Raw genomic sequence first — 26,094 nt, 5'->3', positions numbered from 1 at the left:
AAACATGCGTTTGCTGTTATTCTAACCCCACATTTTAAGAATTATTTTCACGTACTTATAAATAAAAGTAAACAATTTTATATGTAGGACTAAGCAAGTAAATGTTATAAGAATATTTACATGTGGAATTATATATAAAAAAGTTAGTATTTTCGTAGATTTCAGTACCTAAAACCTTGATGGTTTGATCGTTTTTTACCCCTGGTGGCATAACATAACATCCCTATTATTTGATAAGCTTTAGATTATTCAGTTATTAAATGTTTGAAATTATTTGTCTTTGCGGAAAACACTATTTAAAGAATATGGGGCCCTTAAGTCAAAAATACAATTTTCAATTCTTTAGCAAAAAAAGTTACTTTCATTTCCTAAGACGAAAATAAAAAATAACATAATTTTTGTCTCTATTTGTAAGGTGTAGTTACTATTTAGTTAATATAGTCATTATAAAGGATTTAGAAAATTCGAAAGGAAGTAAAAGTGTAACGATTAAGAAAATAACCGTTTTATTCTCTCTTCGACTTGTCTAATACGTTTTTTTTTTTAATTATAAATGCAATAAAGTTAAGAGGTTCCTTAATTCAAAAACCTATTAAATCCGACAAATAAAAATCTTGTTTCAAAAAAGTTTTATCTGTTGGATTCAATCCAGTGGAGAGTTTTAGATGAATGAAAAGCTTTATCCTCGATCTGTATCGGCCTAAAGGTTAAAGGCCAACAGTCTGCAAGAACTTCTTATACGAATATAAAAGCATAACTTGTTATATCTTTCGTTAAAATAAAATACAAAAATGAATTTCATTCCAGTATCGAATATCTAATTTTGAAGTGGATTACCATAGCTAATAAGAAACTACCCTTTCTCATTTTCAATTTAATTTTGTTCTCTCCTTTGCCCTGTTTATTCACCAGGAAAACAGCGTTGAAGATACGGATGTTGTACAGGATGTCTCATTTAATCTGGACAGACTTTTGTACTTCTCATATGTGATATAATTTTTTTTAGTAGGAAAGTAAGTGTAATGAAAATGTCATTAAATAAATACATTTCCTAATAAAAAGTTATGTACATAAAATGTACCGCGTATTAATTTATATTATTATAATGCATATCAAATTATTTTTCCACGATATTTTTAATGTGATTTAGATAAATATTTTATTTTTATAACTTGAAAAGTATTCCAAACTTCTTGATATTTTTCATATGGGATTATGGAATATTAAACCAGTTCCAAGAAATACAAGCTTCGTACGATACACAACGAATACTGACATTTTATGTGTTGCTCTACGTAAGATAGGCATGTTTATAAAACTTTTTCATCAATGATTTTTGGTTTACTTTTATATCCACCTCATGAAAATTAACCGTACTATAGAGGGTGGCCAAATGAAAACGAAACAGAGCCATTTTCAGGAACTGCGTCAAGATTGTAGAAAAACGCTCAGACCCGTCGATTTTAGATTAAAGGGGGACATTCTTTGCTGGTATTTTTGACTCCGCCACTTTCAACCCCAAGCATCACCCCAAAATTTTTAAATGGCATTGGGGGTTGAGTAATATTTCTTTTGAAAGTTCTTACAATTCTCTTTACAACAGACTTTAAATTTTATAATTCCGCCCAATGCTTATTAAGAATTTTGATTTTAAAGTTATGTACAAACAATTAGTAACGTTAAAAATGTCAGTCATTCGAGTTAAGTACGCCAATGATATAAATTTAGTATTTCTTGCCTTACATTGGTTTCTTGGCGATTTGTTATCACTTTCGTAAAAGAAAACACAATTTTAAAAAACAGAAATGAATGTAAAATTAGTGGATTCCAAATTATTTTCTAGTACTATTTGGAAGCGTTGGTTGGTAGTTTATTTAATTGTGTTTTTGAAAATTAAACACTATGGTTTATTCCATTGCGAAAAGGGTAGAATCATTTCGCTTTATTTTATGAACAATAAATGTCCGAATAGAACAGCTCAGCTATTTATTGAACAAGATCAAGATCGACATGTCAGGAGGAAGTATGTTCTAGAGTTAGTAAAAAAATTTCAAGAGACAGGGAACGTAGCCAAAAAAAAAACGAGAAATTGAAAAACCTATAGTTAATGAAGCTAGTGAAGTTGCAGTTTTGGGACAAGTTCGTCTTGATCCTACATTAAGTACGAGGCAGCTAGCATCTGTGTCTGGGATCAATCAAACTAGCATACTAACCATTTTGAGGAAGAATAAATTCCATCCATACAAAATACATTTAGTCCAGGAACATGAGGATGATTATGACCGCCGTTTGCAATTTTGCGAAATAATTAGTAAGCGAGCAGGGAACGATCCACAGTTCCTTTTTAACATCTGTTTTTCTGATTAATGCAGTTTTTTCTTCAACGGGACGGTAAATCGTCACAATTGCCGCTATTGGTCCGATTCAAACCCAATAGTTTTCCACGAGGTGCATACATAGTAACCGGAAAAATTAAATGTATGGGCTGGAATTTTCTGTGACCGGCTGATGGGTCCTTTTTTTCTACCTGGTAATTTGACTGGCCAAATGTATTTGCAGTTACTGGAAGACGCTATTGACCTTGTCTTGACTGATATTATTGAAAATGTTCCAGAGTATGATGAAGATCATTTCATTTTTCAACAGGACGGTGCTCCTCCGCATTATGCGTTAATTGTCCATCAGTATTTGGACCAACGTTTTCTACGGAATTGGATTTAGAAAAGAGGCAGCATTGAGTGGCCTCCACGATCACCGGATTTATCGCCCCTTGATTTTTTTGTGGGGATACCTAAAAAGTAAAATCTATAAAACACAGCCAGCGTCACTGGAAGATTTGCGTCAAAGAATCGTCGACGAATGCCGTCGAATCACTCCGGAAATGCTTCGGAATGTGCGCGAACATTTCGAACAAAATTTTTATTCTTGTATGGAAGCGGGCGGTCATCAGTTTGAACATTTAATCAACTAAGTAGTAAGTGAGCAACTAAACTTAATTTAAATTTTAAAATGTAATTTTTTTTCAAAGTATTGGGCGGAATTATAAAATTTAAAGTCTGTTGTAAAGAGAATTGTAAGAGCTTTCAAAAGAAATATTACTCAACCCCCAATGCCATTTAAATATTTTGGGGTGATGCTTACCCTTGCTTGGGGGTGAAAGTGACGTAGTCAAAAATACCAGCAAAGAATGTCCCCATTTAATCTAAAATCGACGAGTCTGAGCGTTTTTCTACAATCTTGACGCAGTTCCTGAAAATGGCTCTGTTTCGTTTTCGTTTGGCCACCCTGCATAACAGTTTTTTAAACAAAACATTTACGGCAATACAAGAAATATCATATCAGATGCATTTTGTGATTATGCAAATACATTATCTAAATAATTACGGAAAATAATGGCAGCTGCTTATAATTTTTATCGCGATTAAACAATCAAGTCATTAATTGTAAATTGTATGCAGAAGGAAGTGATTGCTTAACAGGCCGCAACTCGCATGAAGAAATAAATTACCTATCTTGCAATTAATTTGCATGGTATTTTACTATCGTTAACCTAACCTCGCATGTGATTATTGTGATTCTGTTTCAGAAAATAAATAGAACTAATATTTTTATAATTGCCAGTTTTTGACATTATCATATAAATATAATAATAATAATAAAGTGAACATAATACACAGACGCAACAAGCTTAATCCAGTTTAGTGGGGAATATAGAAGAACTAATAAACACAAGCTATAAATACACGTCCTAAGCAGTCAAGCCAATACAATAAAACGATTTGAGCCTGAAATAATTAAAAACAGATACATAAATACGCTGAATTTGTGGAGTTAAAGCAACAAACTGTACTTTTTTAACCCGGCTGAATCTTTTCTAAATTTGATTTTCATGACGAGGTAAATACTGGATAGCTAAATAAAAAAAATTTTTAAATGTTTTGATACTTTATATTTTTATAGTTGCATTAAAATTTTCATAGGTCTAGACTTTTATATTTAGTTAAAGAGATGTATGAGAGACGTACTTTTATTAACTTAAGTTTCCAACGTCATAGAAATTCTAAAAATTGATACCGACCATTGGGGACTACACCGCTAGGCCTGTCATTGGAAGCGCCAGAAATTTTACGCCACCAGTTTTTTTTTAAATTCGTGGAATGCATTTAATTCCCAATTTTATTTTAAAAAAAAGGTAACATATGTTCCATTTTATTGAGAGAATTGAGAGAATAATTTTTTGTTTTAAAATAAGTTTATAATAAAGTTGATTAAATTTAAAAAATATCTATTGATAAACTGATTCACAAAAAAATGCTCCACCCGATTCCTCAGATACCTAAGTAATTTCTATAATACAGAGTGACCCATTTGAAAGCGGGCCACCCTCATAATATTTTTATTTATGAAGCGATTTTGACGAATTTTATTTTGAAATGTAGAGGGGGCAAAGATGTATTTTATGGCCAAGCGGCGTCCAGTTCTTTTTTAAACTAAGGCCTACTAGATCACATTCAGAGGCTGAAAAATCCAGAATCCATATTAGCGACTTTTTTAGAAAAAATCTGCGTACGCCACTAGATTCGGCGTCCCCTGAAATGGATCTGTACCAAATTTCATGAAAAAATATTCAACATTAACGATTCTATGGCTAAATTGCTGTCAAATTGTTTATTATGCATTAAGAATCTTTTTATCTAGTAACCCATGCGATAACAAATCAATCACAACAAATATTTAATAACACATTTAATAGACATCCTTATATCAAAATACAATGAAACAAACAGAAAAACAAATGAGACATTAACATAAAATGTACAAAAAACGCAGTAAAATAAAATAAAATGAACAAACATGAATTAACTTTAAATTCTAGATTTTTCGACTAAATCTCCCTCCATTTAATTGAATGCATTTATTGTATCGTCTTTGAATGTCTGCTATAACATTAGAGAATTGATGTGTTGTAATTCGTTGGACGAGTGTAGTAAACTTTTTCTTTAATGAACCCCCCAAAGAAAAAAATCTAGGGGAGTTAAGTCGGGAGCCCTGGGAGGAAACTCCATTAATCTACTACTTCGCCCTATCCACCGATTAGGAAAATTTTCCTCCAGCCACGCTCTCACAGTACTGGCGTTGTGGATAGGACAGCCATCTAATTGAAACAGTAGACCAGCCACTTCTGCAAGTGGAAGTTAATCAATAGCATCCGAGAATTCATTTAAAAAAAAATGTAAAAAACTTTGGCTATTGCCTTCAGAAAAGAAGGGGCCAATTATTCTGATTATTCTATTCTATATTCTATTTAATATACCTCACCATACGTTTACCTTCTGTGAATACTGTCGCCTACAGTTTATTACCCATTTTCTTGTGCCTGATGCCTCGTGTTATGTGAATTTACTGTCCCATTGGTTGTAAATGGTTGGTTTTTTTAGAAAATTTCTGTAATTGAGGTATTCTCCTTGGCACTATAAGCAATATTTCATTCGTTCGTCTTCTAAGGTGTCGCTTTAAAAGGCTTCATATTATTGTATTTTTTAAGTGTTTTCCTTAAGGTTTCCCGTGGTAATTGTAGGTCCAAACTAGCAATTCTTAAACTTTTTTCGGATTTTCGATGAAATAATTTTGAATTTGTTCATTGTGGCTGTTGTACATTAATATTTTTTTAAATGTGCTTTGATACAGCTCCGTATTCATTAAAAATATTGCTCACTCGCCCAATGGTAGACTTGCTAATATTTTAAATTTCTAGATGTCTATCACTAAAAATTCGAGATACTTCCCTTTCGGATCTGTCTCTGTCATCACAAAGTTTTACTATTTCAATCTTATGTTGTAACGTTAAATTACAGCGTCATACTTTTTGACAGTGCACTTAAGGAACAATACCTAAATTTCACTATTGAGGTAATAAATTTGACATATTCGTCTTTTGTTCAGTCATCTGCGACTTAAGTAATTGCAAAGCCTGCTATTAGGAATATTGTTCATCACTATGGAACTGTATTATTAAAGCATGTTTAAATAAAACAAAGATTGATACAATTATGAATAACGGGATCGACATTATTTAAGTATTAAATTTTTTAGTGACCAGGCAACATTTACAAAAATATTCGTTCAATTAAATGTAGATTTAGTTGAAAAATCCAGAATTTAAAGTTAATTCATGTGTGTTAATTTTATTTTATTGTATTTTTTGTATATTTTATGTTAATTTTTCGTTTATTTTTCTGTTTGTTTCAATATATTTTGATATAGAGATGTCTATTAAATGTTGTTATTAAATATTTGTTGTGATTGATTTATTATCGCATGGGTTACTAGATAAAACGCTTCTTAATGCATAATAAACAACTTGACAGCAATTTAGCCGTAGAATCGTTAATCTTGAATATTTTTTCATAAAATTTGGTACAGATCCATTTCAGGAGACGCCGAATCCAGTGGCGTACGCAGATTTTTTCTAAAAAAGTCGCTAATGTGGATTCTGGATTTTTCAGCCTCTGAATGTGATCTAGTAGGCCTTAGTTTAAAAAAGAACTGGACGCCGCCTGGCCCCAAAATACACCTTTGCCCCCTCTACATTTAAAAAAAAAATTCGTCACAATCGCTTATATATAAATAAAAATATTATGAGGGTGGTCCGCTTTCAAATGGGTCACTCTGTATTATTTTATTTTACCTTTTATGATTGTATTTTATTTAAAATTATGCTAAAAGGTATATTTACTAAATCAATTTAGATTTCACTATCGTTATCAAATTAACTTATCCAAGCAAATGACAATTTAATAAAGATTCATTCAATCCCCAACAAGCTATATGGAAATTTATAAACCAAAATAGAAAAGTACCTAGAAATACAATAACGCAAATTACTTGCTATGAATTCAAATTTTCTTTCACCCTGGCTTCATGTCACGAAGTCATAACACATCTTAAGGGCATAAAAAGTTACGATATTTCAGTAAAAATAGTGAAGACTATTAAAGACACTATAATATTTTCTCTTACTCAGCTACTTAATATATGTCTGTCCGAGAATATTTTCCCTAGTTGTCTCAAAATCTCTAAAGCTATACCAATATTTAAAAAAATGATACCAACGATCCATTAAACTACAGACCTATACCGATCATCTCCTGTTTTGCAAAAATTTTCGAAATAATATTGAAAAACCAACTTCTTGTATATCTAGAAAATAGCAATCTCTTCAGTTCGGCTTCAGAAGTAATATATCAACTATCTTTGCAATATTCATTTCTAAACAATGAGTTTTAGTCCAGACGGTATCTGTTTCAAAAATTCCATATTTGGGTGAATCGTATATCCACGGAGATTTTTGGCTTTTTGGCTTTCAAATATCACTAGAAATGAAAATTTTTCTATCCGCATAGAAAAACGTGGGCTTAACTTTTGGCGGCACAATATGTTAAAAAAATTTGAAAAATGTCATATTTTTCTTCCTATTTAATTATGTATCTTTGAAAGAGTTGATTTTAGGCGAAAATGGAAGAGGAAAAAAATGTTTGTAATTAAATTTTTTACAAAATATGACTAGCTACAAATCGAATGGATCATGATTACTATTGCAAAAATCGAAAATTCGACAAAAATGGGGTTAAAAAACATTGATTTTTAGAGAATTTTTTGGGGTCTTTAAATTGGGTATAGGACCTTCATACTTGGCTCAAGAAAACTTCATGTTAGGTAGAATTATCACACCAAATCTCATCAAAATCGGTTTGATAGATTTTGCATAATAATTTTGCAATCCAGATTTCTTAAAAAATTGCAAATTTTCAAAATTTTGCATAGCAAAAACCAAGGCCCCTAGATACTTCAAAATTTAGTCACATATAGAAGGGTTCTCAATCTTTCAAAAGCTTTTTGAAAAATTCGAATCTGTCAATTAGGAGAGCTCTGGCGCTTATTTAAACATTGGTCGAAATTTTGTACTTATAAACAATTAGAATAACTTTGTGAATATTCAATCAAATTTTAAATAAAAAAAACAGATCGATCAAAGTTAACCGTCATTTACACTAAATCTACCGGGACATCCAAGCTAATTTTTCGAAAAATACCTTTGGTATTCCGAGTACTTACCAGGTCTAAGTTTGCAATACTTTTCTTCATTGGCAACCTACTTTAAAACGTGTCTAAAGTTATTTATGCAAGCGAGAAATTCAAGAAAATCGTTTGTTGACCTCACCAAAGCTTTTGATTGCATCTTTCACAATATACTCATTGATAAATTATAATTTTATTGTACACTGAAAGCACATCACTTATTCAGTCGTACCTCTGTGATAGACAACAATACGTGGTTCATAACAACTACAAATCAAAAACATTAAATTTGAATTGCGGAGTACCTCAAGGTTCTGTTCTGGGACCACTATTATTCCTATTATATATAAATGATTTCCCAACTTCTGTAAGGAACGACATGTTTGCGATTCTTTTCGCTGATGACACTAATTTATCCATAGCCAATAGTACCTTGGATAATCTGATGGTGGACATTTCCATTAATCGAGGATGACGCATTACATTGGTTCACTTCAAATGGTGAATGATGTGTGTCAAATTATTCTATGAACTTGGATACTGACTGGCTACATAATTCTAAAAGATGAAGTAATTAATAATAAAAGAAAAACTCAAAAAAAGTTCAGAAACTGAAAACAGATTTTCGAAACATTAACAACTTTTTAATGTGCTTGAAATAAAGTGATGTTTTTTTTCAGTGTGTGATTTTTTGGTTAGGCAAAACTATTTTCATAAAAATAATCCTGACTGATCCTTTTGAGAATTTGTTTCACTAACTTTTAAATTTTTTCACAGGAGCAAAACACCCCAAAAATAAAAAATAATATTCAAATATATTTGAAAAATGCGTTATTTTTTAACTTTTTTTTACAATAATCTGTATCTCGGAAACCTGTCGCTTTATTATGGCTTTTAAGACTTAAAAAATATGTATTTTTCCACCAATATTTTGGCTAAACAAGTAAATAAGTAATTAAAATTAAACTCATTTAATTTACCTTTCAGATATATTATTGTACAAGAAAACAAAACTCCATCAGTTTTTTTATAGAGGCAAATATTACGAGTCAGAATTGCGTACCTAATAATAAACTTTTGTTGGGGTAGATCAACAAAAAAAAGTGACGTGCTATTTATAGAAAGCTTATTATTTGATAAACTCCCGCTGAACATTCAAGGATGCTGCAAAGTGCGTTGTTTTCAGTTACGCAAAATATTTATAGGTTGCGTCTAATGAATTAGATCATTTCGGCAATTACGAAGAATGCTTGAAATGGCTCATGCCAAATACTCATCCTTGTTTACAGCCGAGTACGGTAACTTAATTAATTAAATCCTTTCTCAAAGGCCCCATTATGTTTTAAATAGAATCGCGAAAACAAAGCTATATCGAGAGAGTTAAGGTCAATTTGTATTCCTGTCTTACCTACCGCGTTATTTTTTGTTTTAAGCTAAAATTAGGCTGTTACAAATTAAAACGTACTACGGTTTTTGTCCTTGGAAAATATTTCATTAATTTCAACGTATTGTCTCATCCCCTGCTGATCCTAGGCGTGCCTCAGTGTTCGAGTTTAGGTCATCCAGCGTTGCCCGTCAGAATCGTTACAGTTTTAATAATTTATATATTTTATATAACGGCTAAAGATGTTTTTAAATTTTGTGAATTGAATATTTATTTTGGTGGAAGTTGGAAGGGGTTTCATTGAATGGCCCTCAAGATCGCCTGATTCAACACCATTGGACTTTCTCTTACAAGGTCATTTAAAAGTGTTATTTATAAAACGAAACCTACCTCATTAGAGGATCTTCGCCACCGAATAGTGGTACCATGTGATGAAATAACGCCTTGAAATGGGACAAAATCCTCGGGAAAATGTTGAACAAATGCTTTATACCTGTATGGAAGTAAATGTTTTCAATTTGAACATTTAATTAATTAAAACTTGTCTGAAAACTTTTTTTTTCGATTTATTTCACCGACACTTCCAACAGGTTTTTTTTATATTAATTTTAAGGCAGAGCAAAAAATTTCACCATGTTTGTAAAGAGAATTGAAATACCTTTAAAATAATGTGTCATTTAAGATTCTTGAAGGTGTTGCCACCCCGTTTAGGGGGATGATCCTACATCCATGAATTTATTATCAAAAAATGTCCTCCTTGAAAGCAAAATTGACTTGATTCGGGGTTTTCCGGAAAAACTTGTTGCATTGAAAATATTTCAGGTGGACTGTTTTAATTGGGTTACCCTGTATGTGTGCATTTGCTATGTGAAAGCAGATAAAAAAATAATTAATATAGTTTATTTCGGATTAAATTGAGCATATAATTTTAATATGGGGAGTAAAAAATTTCCAATTCCACATTAAATATTTTGTCCTTCGTGAATTTGTACAGCTTGTTCACTCACAAAAAAATCACATTTTCCTCAGATGCTGCAAAATATGTTACTACTTGTCCGATTTGTGTGCAAAATTGTTTGGCAAATTCCATAAAAATATTCTCCTTTATTAATTTTCTTTATCTTCTGTTTTAGTTTTCTAAAACAGATTTATTTTGTTGTACGTGTAAATCAATCGATATGTAAGTATGACCATTCAATGTAACAAAAGATTTAAAATTAGGGTGTGCAATAATAGTTCATACAACGATTAAATCTGTTATTATGTTACATTATTACTTTGAGATGGGTGGTCTTTATATTTAATTACTACAAATTGGCAATTCAATCAATTTAAACCAGTAATAAAAAGTGTTTGATTGTTTTTAATTTAATTCCTCAATAACATTTTTTTTTTTGGTCTTCTTCAAAATTGGCATACATCCATTATTTCTTTCTGCAAAAGAATCAAGAATGTGATTTTTAATTCTAAAAATTATTTATTGCTGTAATTCGGGAGCTGCTAAAATATTTGATAAAGTTATAATATGGAAAAGTTTTTTCATTTCAACATTGTAATAACTTTAAAGTTTTTGAAATTAAAATAGTTATGTCTACTTTGTTGAACAGTAATCAATAAAACTGTTCATTTAAGAGAGGATACTTTCAGTAAAGTATCAAATATTAGTTTAACTACATAAAAGTTCTTTTTCTGATTTAACTAATATGCCGCGACTGATTTTTTAGCCGCTGATAAACATTTCGGTATATCCGTGGCATGTTATCTAAACTGCTAGTATATTTGCCGTGTAATTAATGAACGAATTTCCTATCGACATTTTGAATGCAAGCATATGTTCAACGAACAAACAAATCATTAATTACTCTCCCCTTTTTCAGATAGCACGAGCAGCGATTTTCCGTGACCAGAGTCAACTTTGATGGATCCACGATGAAAAACGAATCAGGGGAGGACTTTTCATGGAATTCTTCTTATGTTTACGGAGTAGACAACGAGAGCGGCTGGGGAGACAGATATTTTTTCACATATTACTCTGAATTTGACGGGAAATCACCACTGTTCGCCGCGATAGAGGTCTCGATATTTGCCTTCATTTTCGTCGTATCCGTTGTGGCCAATGCATCGATTGTAGTTTGTGTATTTAGGTAAGTTATCGTCGATCAGCATGTTTTGAGTAGCTGAACCCTACCAATATCCAACGTACAGAGTTAATAGAAAGCGTAAACAATTTTAAGAAACATGGTAAAGTTCATATGTCCGGAAACGCTTCAAAAATCAGTTTTTGTATACATCTTGCAAATTGGTTGACCTAATTAATTCAAATTTGGTACAAGATATTACTGTCCCCACGATCTGATTATAGCGATGATAAACGAGATAATTCATGGGTGAAGGTTCAAAAAATTATATAATGTGATTTTACAACTTTTCTTGACGGTGTACCCACCCATGATAACATAAATTGTCGGTATGTCACTTGTATCCACAGATGAAAAAAAGTTGCTATGAATTCGTTTCAAATAGGATGCTAAATATTAAAGTGAACGCGTAACATTTTTATTTAATGAGAAATACAGGGTAGCCCATCGAAAACGTACCGCAAGGCATTACAGGGTAGTAAGGAATTTTTCGGCAAAATCCAAAAACAGGTCAAATTTGTTTCTGAGGGGGACAACTTTTGGCTCAAAAAGCATACCAAAATCTTCAACCCCCTAAGTGGGGGTGCTATCCCCTAAATTTTTTCAAATGGGAATGGGGGTCAAGTGGGGGGTCATTAGAAAGGGCTTTTAATTCTCTATACATCGATTCTTACTTTTTGAAAATCGATTCATTATTTTAGAAAATATGCAGCTTTGAAAATACGAACAATATTTTTGACGAGAAATGCGAAAATCGATTTAATTTTACTTCAAAACTTACGGTATTAGTCAAGTAAATGCTGAAAATGTTGTCCGCCAACTTGCATACAATGATACAGGTTGTCTTCAAACCGTTGTCGAACATTCTGGAGCACTTGCGGTGTTACTTCGCGACATACATTAATGATTCGTCCTCGCAGATCTTCCAAGGTATCAGGTGGAGTGCTGTAAACTTTGCTTTTAATGTGCCCCCAGAGAAAGAAATCTAAAGGATTTAAGTCGGGTGACCGAGGGGGCCACTCAATTGCACCTCTTCGTCCTATCCAGCGTCCTGGAAACGTCTCATTTAGGTAATTGCGCACATTGAGCGAGTAATGTGGAGGAGCTCCGTCTTGCTGGAAAATCAGTTCGTGTTCATTGTAAGCAGGGTCGTCCTCTATGATATTTGTTAGAGCTGGGTCGATGACATTTTGTAGTAAATCCAAGTACATATCGCCTGTCAAATTTCCAGGAAGGAAAAAAGGACCTACAATGGAATTTCCAAAAATACCTGCCCATACATTCAACTTCTGGGGGTGTTGGGAGTGTGTCTCATGGAAAATCCTTGGATTGGTATCAGCCCAGTAACGACAATTATGGCGATTCACTAAACCATTCAAGAAGAACGTACACTCGTCCGAAAAACACACATTAAAGAGGAAATTATCGTTTATCGCTCGTTCAGTCATTATTTCGCAAAATTGCAAACGACGATCAAAATCGTCTTCATTTAGCTCTTGCACTAGCCGAATCTTATAAGGATGGAATTTGTATTTTTTTAATATTCGTTGGACACTTGTACGACTCACTCCTGTCGCAGTAGCCAATTGCATTGTACTCAGCGTACTATCCATTGCCACTTGCCCCAATACCGCTATTTCCGTAGGTTCATTTAGTACCGGATTTTCAACCTGCCTCTTTTTGTTATGAACGGAGCCAGTTTCGCGAAATTTGGCCACCAATTCGCGAACAATTTTTCCAGACGCATGTTTCTCAGGATGCCGTTGGTTGAACAGTTCGGCGACCCGATTTCCGCATTCATTGTTTTTGAAAAAAAGCTCAATAATTTCTACTCTTTCTGGAATTGAGTACACCATAATTAATCAATTTAAAAGACTCGGCAGTATTGGTACTCTTCAACTACAAGTCACAAGACAGTTATCTAGCAACTTCTTGTGGCCTATCTAAATACGAAACAAAAAGCGGACAATTTTTTGCTCACCAAAATCAGGCTAAAGAATTCGCAAATCAGAAAAAAAAACAGCGAATTCTTTTGAAGGAATTTACCAAGCTAATACCGTAAGTTTTGAAGTAAAATTAAATCGATTTTCGCATTTCTCGTCAAAAATATTGTTCGTATTTTCAAAGCTGCATATTTTCTAAAATAATGGATCGATTTTCAAAAAGTAAGAATCGATGTATAGAGAATTAAAAGCCTTTTGTAATGACCCCCCACTTGACCCCATTCCCAGTTAAAAAAATTTGGGGGGTGGCACCCCCACTTAGGGGGTTGAAGATTTTGCTATGCTTTTTGCGCCAAAAGTTGTCCCCCTCAGAAGCAAAGTTTACCTGTATTTGGATTTTGCCGAAGAGTTCATTACTACCCTGTAATGCCTTGCGGTACGTTTTCGATGGGCTATTAGGGAATGTGTGGAAACTGTCTTCCTTACATATCCATGCAAGATCTACATGCTCTCAAAATATCCCAGGTTGTGTTACAATCTTCTTTCGTGCGCCGTTGTAGAATGTGCAAATTTTCGACTGGTTCTACGTACACCAAACTTTTAAGACAACTCAGAATAAAGAGGTCCAACATAGTCAGGTCTGATGATCTAGGTTCACCATGTCCAATCTACCTTTATTCATAAGTTTTATTTACGTACTTTTGAACTGATCGTGAAAAATGATATGAACCACAAACGCCTAACTCTGTTTCAAGTCTTCAAGTAATGCCTATACCACCTCTCTTTGACCCAGAAAATTGAAAATTCCTTCCCTTGTAAAAACTGCCTCATCCTCGAAAAGGATGAATGCTTAGGATTGTCAGCATGTCAGTCTTTTGGATTGAGTGCTTGAATACGTGGGATGTGGTAGGGGGTGGCTAACAGGCTATAATATTTGTCAGGTTTTTATTAAAATTTCGACTGTCCTGCAGCCTTTGAATAAGTCTGGTGAATATTCAAGCAGGATAAGAAAAGTAATAAGCATGCAGATGATGAGCATCAAGTCAATTACCACAGGCACGTCCACACATAAAATGCATGTCTCCCATCTTTGTTTGGTATGCAATGCAATGTACGAGGGCGGGTCAATAAGTCCGTGACTTTTTGAATTTTCCGCCTCTTAATTGAAATGGCAACACTGCTCCTGTCAACAGGCAACTGTCAAGTTGACTCCTGTCTAAATTTGAACAAGCTGCGTCATTTAGTTTGTGTTTGCAGCCGTTGATAGCAGACTACCGCTCGTTTTGAGAAGAAAATGAAAAAAAGTGAATTTCGTGTGCTCATTAAGCATTATTTTTTGCGGGAAAAAACCATCACTCAAACCAAGGCTAAGCTTGATAAATATTATGGGGACTCTGCACCATCCATTTCTATGGTAAACAAGTGGTTTACTGAATTTCGATGTGGCCGTACAAGCACGGAAGATGGCGAACGTTCTGGACGCCCCGTTGAGGTCTCTACATCCGAAACAATTGAAAAAATTCACGATATGGTTTTAGCCGATCTGAGATTGAAAGTGAGAGAGATTGTTGAAGCCATATGCATCTCACATGGCTCAGTGGTTTCAATTTTGAATGATCACTTGGGTATGAGAAAGCTTTCCGCAAGATGGGTGCCGCGTTTGCTCACAATCGACCACAAACGCAATCGTGTGACGATTTCGCAGGAATGTTTGGCGTTGTTCAACCGCAATATGGACGAGTTTTTGCGCCGTTTCGTAACCGTGGACGAAACGTGGACCCGCCACAACACACCGAAGACCAAACAGCAGTCAAAACAGTGGGTTTCTCGGGTTGAATCGGCGCCAAAGAAGGCAAAGGTGGGTTTGTCAGCCAATAAAGTCATGGTGACCGTTTTTTGGGTTGCACGCTGTATAATCCACATTGACTACCTTCAAAAGGGGAAAACAATCAATGGCGCATATTATACCAACTTATTGGGCCGATTCAATGAGGAATTGAAAAAAAAACTACCGCATTTGGCCAAGAAAAAAGTTCTTTTTCGCCAGGACAATGCAAGGGTGCACACGTGTGCAGTTTCCATGGCAAAAATCCATGAATTGGGCTACGAATTGCACACTCATCCGCCCTATTCTCCAGATTCAGCCCCGAGTGACTATTTCTTGTTCCCAAACTTGTAGAAATGGCTCGGCGGAAAGAGATTTGACTCCAACGACGAAATCATCTCACAAACAATTGCCTATTTTGATGATCTCGACAAATCATATTTTTCGGAAGGGATAAAAAAATTGGAGAAACGTTGGACTAAGTGTATAGAACTCAAAGGAGACTATGTTGAAAAATAAAATAAATTTTTATATAAAAACCTGTGATTCATTCAAAAAGTCACGGACTTATTGAAGAAGGGTTTTAAAATCACATTTTGCAATTTCCCCGAAAAGAGCTATTGAAAAGGTATAATTTGAAAAGTGCTACCACTTTTGCGAAAATTTCAAAAAGGATGACGATGTTCCTGAATCTCCGTATATGAATGACAACTAGCGTTGTCGTATTTAAATCATAGAGGCTTATTAGGTAATGTGTTGTTTTAAATTTGAATAGATTTGATCTACTCGTTTGGAAGATATAAACAAAAATGACAGAACTTTTAATACCCATTTTGCAAATTCGTGTCAAATAGAGTCATTTTCTTATCTTTTTTTTTCAATTTCTTTACATATTTTTATCTCCCTGTACACCAGATTTTATGAAAGGAAGTCTCATATTTAGGAATGTTTTTTATAATATATATTTTAAGTTTACGTACATATAATTAAATTTTTAATTAAGGCTGATATTTAAAGTACAATGATTTTTCGGCCTATGCAATTAACTTGCACTTCATTAGCCTTAGCTAGGAATCTTTGACCTGCCCTTATTGTTCTCGAGCTAGGCTCTGTTGGGGCGGAATCGCAATCAGAACACCTAGGTCGGTCCTGATATTCATTTCGGTTCTCGTTGGTTGCAAACGGAACCTCTGCTCAGACAATGATGATCCTTTTAGATGTTCCATAGTGGCCTTTGAAAATGGTCGTATCCAATATTCCCAAACGTTTCTCCGCCATCTTCAGTGGTGAATCTGCAAATGCTTCGCTGCGACTGAAGAATTAAAACGCTGTCACAAAAAGTACTACAAAATTTATGAAAATATGAGGTTTATGAATGTCAGCAATTAATATTTTATATCCGTCATGGATAATGTGATTATTTGAATTATTATTATTTCGTTAATTGTGTAATGATCCTATAATATGTTTTACAAAAATATTTTTGGGAAACTTTTGAAAGTACCTCTCTGTGTAAAAAAACTGTGGCATATACGCGGAGAAACGAAAACTAAAACTCCTTACTTTTGTATGAAATTCCTTCAATCGTTTTCGTCCATTTAAAAAAATCATTTTAAAATTTAACATCTTGAATCTCAAGATCAAAACCTTCACGGAAACTTTTTTAATTAATTTGTGACCACCATTAAAGTTTTATGAAGTATTTTAGATTACGCAAGAACATAATTCAGGATTCGATTAAATTTATACTCGTATAACAACCAAATGAGAAAACCAAAATATATAATACAGTAGATTTCGTATATACTATTTTAAGCTTCATTTAAGAATATTATCGCTGGAATAATTCAATTTTAGAAATATTATTGTAAACATTTTATAAAATACCCAACTGATTTCCTAATTCAATAAAAAATGGAAAGACGTAATATATTTTACCGCAAATTTGTACTAATCATTGGTGATTAGTTCATCCAAAGTCCACGCTACTGGAGAAGCTATCTAATGTAAACCGCAGAAATCAACATATTTTGCATCATGGGAACATCTTTAATCAGAAAAAAAATGTGGTACATCATATTTATTTATATAAGTCACCTCACAAAAGTTTACCGCTTTGAGTAAAAATCTATCCGATTATTTTTATTTAAATATGTTTAAACCTAAATATGTAAATACTTGAAAAATCTTAATTTTTTCTATCGATAACTATCGACATTAAGTGATGCAACAGAAATATTAAAGTGTGAAATTGTCAACAGTTCCGTTTACGTTGCTTTGGTAAAATAAATCTTGGCAGACTCAAAATCTAACTTCACAATTTAGATATATTTTACGTCTCCATAAATCAACACTTGTATAAGGAAGCAACTTTATTTGAAGGACGTTTCCCGTTTGCTATTTACAACTTTGCGGTAGGATGGACTCGGGTTGGTAAGAGTATTTCGAAAAGGATTTTTGAATTTTTACTGCTGCGAAAGGTGCTTATTGGATAGGAAGCAGTGAATAAAGTATTCCGGGTTATAAACTTTTTGATTACTCAGGACTTACTTACCTCAAAAAGAGTTGTGTATCGTAAATATGTAGGTCTCAGGTGTATTTTTACTCTGTTTATTTTTTTCCTCCAAAGGAATAGAAAACTAAATCAATATATATCTAAATTTAAAATAAAATAATTTATTAAAATAATATAATAGTCGCTTTTAAGAAAGGTTGAGCACAGTCGTATTAACTTAACAAAAAGAATAATGCATTTTTGGATTATCAATAATTTTGACTGGTCCATTTGTAGCTAGAGTTTATTTCACTATTTTTTAAATATTTTTCACATGTGACAAAATACCTAAAAAATAATAAAAACTAAAACTATGCCATGAATAAGTAAATACAGACCATAGATCTCTCTTAAATTACTTTGCAAATGCAGAAATACTACCGTGACAGTCATATCAAAAACATATTCTCAGTAAAAAATATATAAATGATCCTTTGCTTCTGAAATAACGTGAATGATTAATGTTCCTTTTGGCTTATATAGGGTAATGTCATCTCTATCAATCTAAAAAGTAGTATAGACCCCTGCTGACAACAACACGAAATATAGTTGTTTTTGAACAATAGATCTCTTAATGGGATACAGTTTTTATCGTTATTATTTTATTGTTAATGAAGAAATTTTAAAAAAGGACAGTTGATTCTTGAAGATTTGCAAATTTTTTCAAGTATTTCTTTCTTTATAGATTCATCACAATAAATAATGATAATAACAGTTAATTATTTATGTACCTTTTTATTATCTTCAAGCTTTATAATTTATAAAACAAAAAAAAGGGTCTCACATTCTATAACTCTTGAATGTTTACCTGTAAGTTTCCTTATATCACCAAAATTTATGATAGAATAGGTTGGAATATAACAAGACCGTATTTTTATGTTTTATTGTTAGTTATATCTCAACTAGTATGATCCTGAAAGATGATTTATTTATAAACTCTTAGAAACTCGTATTAGAGAAATAGACGTTTCCTGTCATAAAAAGTAAAATGGGGCCAAAAAAAATCTACTACCAAAAGATACAACATAAATAACGCAGGAGAATGAGCGACTCATAAATATATAGAAATGTACAGTCTGACCTTCCAGTCAGAAGTTTGGCAATTTTTTTAAAATTTTTATGACATGTTTCCCCTATATTTTGTTTCCAGTATTTTCTGGTTTAGATTTTAGTAAATAATACATTATGTGCAGTGTATAAATAATTTAATTCAATATACAAAAGGAGATCTAAAAACAATTAAATTGAATGGAACAGTTTTAAATGGGTATAGATAGTAGGTAATACTTTAAGTTATTTTAAATATAAACTCTCCTATAGATGCCTTGGTGAACATTTTATATACTATATAAAATTGGTATTATTTCTAATAGTATTATTTCTAAAATAGCAATTTTTGTGATGCAATGGTGATTTTTCCAAACGTAAACAAGTTTATGTGAGTCAAAGGAAACCGACACAAACATATCAGGATTTCAACAAAAGTGACGACAAGTAATAACTAATATAAGACGTACTTTGATCATTTAAGTGAAAAATTGGCAGTTCAAGATTAATATTTTACTGAAAATTTTGATTTTATGAGATATTTTTATTGGCTGTTTGCGATGAAGTTTTGTGTTTGTTACATTCCTCAAACATATCAAATTAGCAAAACATAAAAGTAAACAAGAAATCTCAGTTTCGGGTAAAATACATTTGTTGTCATATTTTTCTTCCTTCATAAATATGTATATTTTGTAAGAGCAATTTAACATAAAAATTCAATATTCGTATTAGAAAAGTTTCTATGTCAACGCTTAGAATCGTAAAAATGATACATTTTATGAAATATACCAATCTTTTACAACCTTTAAAACTGTATTTATTATTTTACAATCGCATGTATTTAATGATATTATAATATAAAAATAATGATTTAAATACTAGGACAATGTTTTAAAATATCTGTCTTCCATAATAGAATATTGTATCTACAATGCAGTGAAAAGTTGAAAAAGGTGGATTACAGTTGTATGTCGTACTAGTATTCTGATAGACAATAACACTGAGATAAAACACAGCAGAACAAATAAAACTATTTTTCAAACCCTATCTCGCATATTAGTTTTGACATACAAAATTGTGCGTTCCCTTTTTATAGTTATTATATTTTAGCAGTTAAATAGCAGAACGAGTTAACAAAAATCACTCAATGAGAATTATTTCATATTATAATTTTATATGTATTTGTACAAATATTAATTTACAATAATTAATGTAAACTATGGATATTTTTGTAAAAACATTGCTTAATGTTAGCAGCTGTAAAATAGTGTATTCTGAAGTCTTATCAAATATTACAGCAATACAGGATAAATATTGCTTTTGTTGATGACATCATTGTAACAAAATATATAGGACGTATTTTAAGTTGACGTTCCTCCACTTTTCTTAAGCTATCGCAAATTTTTCAACCGATGTAGGTCACTAGGGATACACTGATCTGATAACTGTTTCCATTAAAGTGAGCAAAGCTGTAGAATAAGAAGGAAAAAACGTTAGGACTTCGGTTCATTTTTTATGGTCCTTAAGAACACGCGATATATATCGAGACATTATTCTTGTACGGTATCGCAGCTGAGATATATTTCGTACTTGTTTCACTTCAGGAATGGTTGCTGAAAAATAGTGTGAATTAATCTGTCGGTGATGTACTTCCTGAAAACTTTAACACTGAAAACACGTTGCCATGATTCTTAGTTCCGTTTATTTGTACCTGGTCAATGACATACGTAGAGAACCAAATTGGTATAAATTATTTTTACAAAGCCCATGTATCACGTTATAATTTGAAAGTTTCTAGGCAAATTATAAGGCAATGTTTTATGTTAATAATACACTAACATTTTAGTTATATGATATATTTGCGTCAAAATTTTTACCCAACCAAAAAACCAAACCGACAGAAGAAAAAAAATCCGGTTACTCTTTTTACACTTCCGTTGGGTATACAGAGTGTTTCTGAAATAAGTGCATTCCTTGAAAAGGGTAATAGAGGGCACGAAAATGAGTAACATTTATTAAGCAATTGATGGTCTAAAATATCTAAACTAAAGGGACATCTTCCAATAAATCGAGTATGACGTTTGTTAAAAACTCTAAAAAAGCAGCACCATTTAAACGTGCATGTAATACTATCGGACCGAGTAATGTCACCAAAAACATCATACCACACATTCACTGAAAACCGTTGCTAGAACTGTGATCTCTGTACAACGTTAGGATTTGCATCACATCAATAATGCTGTGACAATTTAGTATGCTGTTTTTAGTAAAACAACATTCATTCGTAAAAAGCACCTTGCTTGTAAAATCATCTTGAAGATGATTGCAGAAGGATTGCATCTCCAATTTCGTAAAACCATTATATCATATTTTTAACCTTAGTCTTAAGACTAGTGATTTTCCTGATAAGTGGAAGGTATCCAAAGTTGTCCCGCTACATAAAGCCGACAGTAAGAATCAAATTGTAAATTATCGGCCCATTGTAATCATATGTAATTTTGCCAAGTTATTTGAATCAGTTTTATGTCACTATTTAAGTCATCATGTGGATTGTTGCGTTGCACCGGAGCAACATGGATTTATGAAAGGTCGGTCTATAAACACCAATTTTTGTAATTTTACACAATTTGTATCGGACACCTTGAATGAAAGGCAACAAGTTGATGTAATATATACTGATATTTCTAAGACGTTCAATCAAATTAATCATAATATTTTAATTGGCAAACTTGAATCTTACGGGCTAGCGGTACATCTAATTAATTAATTTAAATCAATATGTTGAGATTAAGAGACATAGGTCAGAATTGTATACAGGGTCGGAAAGTCCCCATGGTCCATCGGCCGTTACGTGAGAGCGACAAAGTAAGTCATAGAAATCCGTGCGATAGAGAAATATGGCTATAATGAAGACGTCTAATAGTCACCGCCCATTTCGCCCTTCCACAAATAAGAAGTGGATCTTATTTGTGGAAGGGCGAAATGGGCGGTGACTATTAGGATTTTTAAGAATTTTCCATTAATATCTAATGCTAATGTTCACTAAACCTATTTATAAGCAAAAAATATTAAGATAAATCAATAACTTATATAGGATGCTTTATACATATATAAAAAACTACTCAAATTATATGCAAAAGTTTATGNTGGCTATAATGAAGGCGTCTAATAGTCACCGCCCATTTCGCCCTTCCACAAATAAGAAGTGGATCTTATTTGTGGAAGGGCGAAATGGGCGGTGACTATTAGACGCCTTCATTATAGCCATCTTTTTCTATCGCACGGATTTCTATGACTTACTTTGTCGCTCTCACGTAACGGCCGATGAACCATGGGGACTTTCCGACCCTGTATGGTTAAAATTGGTGTTGCGCAGGATTGTAACTTGGGACCATTGTTGTTCTTGTTATTTTTTAATAATATTGTCAATAGTCGAAATAAGAGGCGAGAACAAATGTTGATTTTTACTAGAAGTGAGTTGTCAGTGCCGCGAGAAACATCTACTCCGAGAGCTATGACACACTGATGAGGACTAATAAGTCCGAAACTGGTATGTGCCTGGTGGGTTAAACTGATGATAAACGATCCTAGCTGTTGCACTAGGTGTCGCGAGTATAATTCAATGCCGGTAGGGACAAATAGGAAAACCTTAAAAATAGTATTGTGATTTTAATGTATGTATATGACTTTTTTCTTATTTTTTTATATCAATATTTTTTCATTCTAATTGTTTTTAATTATTATTTATATCTTTTTTACTCTAAATTGTTATTTTTATATTTTCAGTGCTATTTTCTTACAGTTTTTACTAACTACTGTTTATAATATTACTTTATATCCTTCATATAGGCGTTAGCCTGTTGGACTAATAAAAATTATTATTATTATTATTAAAATCCGGATCTTGTGCTATTTGATGTTAAAACTACGAACCCTTTGTCCATGATAGGGGTGTAATAATTGTTCCCGGAGTACACGCCACACGGTACTGTTAAATACACCCAATTTTCGGCGAATGTAGCGGGTACTGCGCCTCGGATCCTCCTCCGGTATCCCGTAACCTTTGAACTACCTATTGCACTGTTCTAAGCCGGCTAAGTAATACTGCACACAACTAAAGAACAAAAGATATACTGATCTACAATCAGATTAGTGTGATTGTGGAAGTTACATGGAATGCCAGCTTCACGCATGTAACGAGTCCGAATTCTGGCTGGGTACGTGCACAAGATGCACAGGGTCGGCTTACATTTATGTTTAATTTTCTTAATTAATTTTCTCGAACCATCAGTTACTTAATAAAAGTCTTTTCTTTTAAAATTTTCTTGCCCTCTATCACCATGTTCAACGAATGCACTTATTTCAGTACACTAGTAATCAAGTCGCGCGTCTATTTCTTTATAGTTTTTAGCAACCAAAAATCAGACCGAATTTAGAAAAATCTGTCGGTGAACGAATTACATATAATTTTAAAACGTTTTAGAGGATACTGTACATCTGCAACGACTTTACTTTATCTACACCAAATCATTTTCAAATCATTCCCCCTACACAAAGTAAAATTACCCGTAAGCAAATAAACAAACTAAAAATATAGTTTTAATATGATTAAATTCAGGTTTGTTTTCTAAGTGCCTCTTCATTCTGAGGAAAACATGATGTAGGTGGTTCTGAGTAGACGAAGCACTAACGATTATTAAGGATATTGCAATCAATTTGTCGTTAATATATAATTTTAATGTACACACAAAGCTATTTATAAGTAAAGACATATTAAGTCAATTTAGGAGCTTATGTAGAGTGGTCCATAAATACAAAATATCAGTACATATTCAGGAACGTATACATATGTTTCTTAAATTTTCAAAGGTTTATAAATTTTCATTTAATATAAAAATTCTTTTATAGATTACTGTAAGACATAAAGATTACTCCAAAATGTGTTTCAGTTAGTTAGTATAACTGTAATACAATATATTCTGAAGTCTCAGAAATATTACAGCTGCACAGGATAAATGTTGTTTCTGTTGATGGCATCATTTTCGTAACAAAATATATCGGATGTATTTTAGCCTTGAGAACACTTTTGTTAAACTACCGCAAATTTTTCAACCGATTTGGGTCACTAGGGGTAGAACGCATGCTACACACATCTAATACTGTTTCTATTAAAGTGAGCTTAGCTGTAGAAAAGGAAAAAATATTAGGACTTATTTTTTACGGTCGTTAAGAACAAGTGGTATATTCGAAACAGGATTCTTGTACAGCATCGTAGCTTAAATACAGTTCGTACTTGTTTCATTGCATCTGTGTTTGCTGAATAATAGTGTGAATTAACCTGCAGCCTATGTTAATTCCTGAAAATGTTAATATTGAAAATATGGTGTTGTAATCTTGTTTAATTTATCTGGACCTTATTAATGATATGCATAGAAAAGTTAAAATCTATACACAGGCTTCAGACATGATAACAAACCACTTACAATTAAGTTTTGGTAAAATTATAAATTATTAAGACAATAAGGTCGAGGTTACATTAAACACAACATTCTGTTTCACTAGAGATTGGTATAATTTATCACGTTATTTCATTCAACTAATGGGCCATCGGAACGGTTTGTCATTTGTCATGTCGAGTGGTCGAAAATGACAATAAATCAGGTTTGTATTAAAGTTTTTAAATTTCATTTTTTTAAAAATAATTGTGAATTGCTTTATTTGAAAACTTTTATATAAACGATTTTTGGTAAATCGACTTTTTTATGAGTTCTACTAGCTCTTAAAATAAATGACTCAACTTTGAGAACATCCTGTACACCTAATTTTGAAATTCTTCAGAGAATACCTTGTACCTCCATTGAAAATTTCTAATTCATTTTCCTTACTTTACTATCTATATCAAATGTTTTTCAGTGCGTTCCTCCTACACAAATAAAATTGCCATAGGAAAATAAATAAACTAAAAACATTGTTTTCAATATAATTAAATTCAGGTTTGTTTTCCAAGTCCACTCTAGCGGTAACGTAATAACGTACGTGGGTGGTTCTGCGTACATGCAGCATTAAGGATTTTTAAGGATTTTCCATTAATATCTAATGCTAATGTTCACTCAAACCTATTTATAAGCAAAAAAAATTAAGATATATCAATAACTTATATAGGATTATATACATATATAAAAAACTACTCAGAAATGTAAATGTTTTTTAAAGTTTCAACAGCATGTATGTTTCAAATTATATGCAAAAGTTTATGTTTAATAAATCATATAAACTGTGGATATTACTGGAAAATGTTGCAAATATGTCAGTAAAATAGTACTTTCTAAAGTAAGTCTAAAGTAAACAGCAGTACAGGATAAATATTGTTTCTGTTGATGGCATCAACTATGTTGGATGCAGTTTAGTTCAACGAGAACACATATTTTAAACTACTGCATAAAGGGTCGAATGATGCACTTATCTAATACCGTTTCTTCAAGTAAGCTAAGCTGAAAAAAAATCTATTTCAGTTCCAATTTTAGATTGTTTGACAACTGCCATTAAAATATCACATTAGTGATTTTTAGTAGCACTTTTTGCTTTAACACTTAATTAGCTTATATGCCTAATGTACTGTAATTAATAAAAGCAGTTAAATAAAATCATGTATAAGGTAATGTACAAGCAAACCAGGCCCGGTCTGGCTCTTTCAGGGGCCGTCGGGAAAAATCAAAATCGGGGACTATTTGTTTTTTCTGTTATTAGGGTGCATATCGACTCTCTCAATAAAAACTGTCGTATCTCAAATTTGATTATACTGAGATATTTGCATTTGAATAGTTGAGAAAATAATAATGTTCGTTATTTTTTTTATTACAAGAGCTAACTTGTTCTTCTTTAACAAAGTAATTATTGTTTAGGTCTTAATTAATTATTGATGATCTAAATAAAATAGTTTAGGATAAGAAAAAAATAGATTTTGAATGAGTTACTACAGTTTTCGTCGACAAAATTTTGTATTGAGAAACAACTTGCTACACTAATAAGGTACAGAAAAATTAAACATCTTCTGTTTTTAGGTAAAAAAATATTTGTTAATAATCAATAATGACATAAAAGGAAAATTTATTATGATTCAGAGT

The 26,094-nt window shown here is 32.4% G+C and overlaps 1 protein-coding gene across 1 annotated transcript in view; it reads left to right on the top strand.

The window, feature by feature from the left end:
* Positions 1-26,094, top strand: part of LOC108914812 (somatostatin receptor type 5-like) — a 94,205-nt gene that overhangs the window by 35,290 nt on the left and 32,821 nt on the right. The window contains exon 2 of the mRNA XM_018720707.1: positions 11,341-11,607. Coding sequence (XP_018576223.1) covers positions 11,393-11,607 — 215 coding nt within the window. The 5' untranslated portion in view covers positions 11,341-11,392. The remainder of the gene's footprint in view (positions 1-11,340; positions 11,608-26,094) is intronic.

The sequence above is a fragment of the Anoplophora glabripennis genome, unplaced genomic scaffold, assembly GCF_000390285.2.
Source record: "Anoplophora glabripennis isolate ALB-LARVAE unplaced genomic scaffold, Agla_2.0 scaffold19, whole genome shotgun sequence".
NCBI classification, from domain to species: Eukaryota; Metazoa; Arthropoda; class Insecta; order Coleoptera; family Cerambycidae; genus Anoplophora; species Anoplophora glabripennis.
The sequence above is the reverse complement of the archived record's forward strand: the minus strand, read 5'-3'. Positions and strand labels throughout refer to the sequence as shown.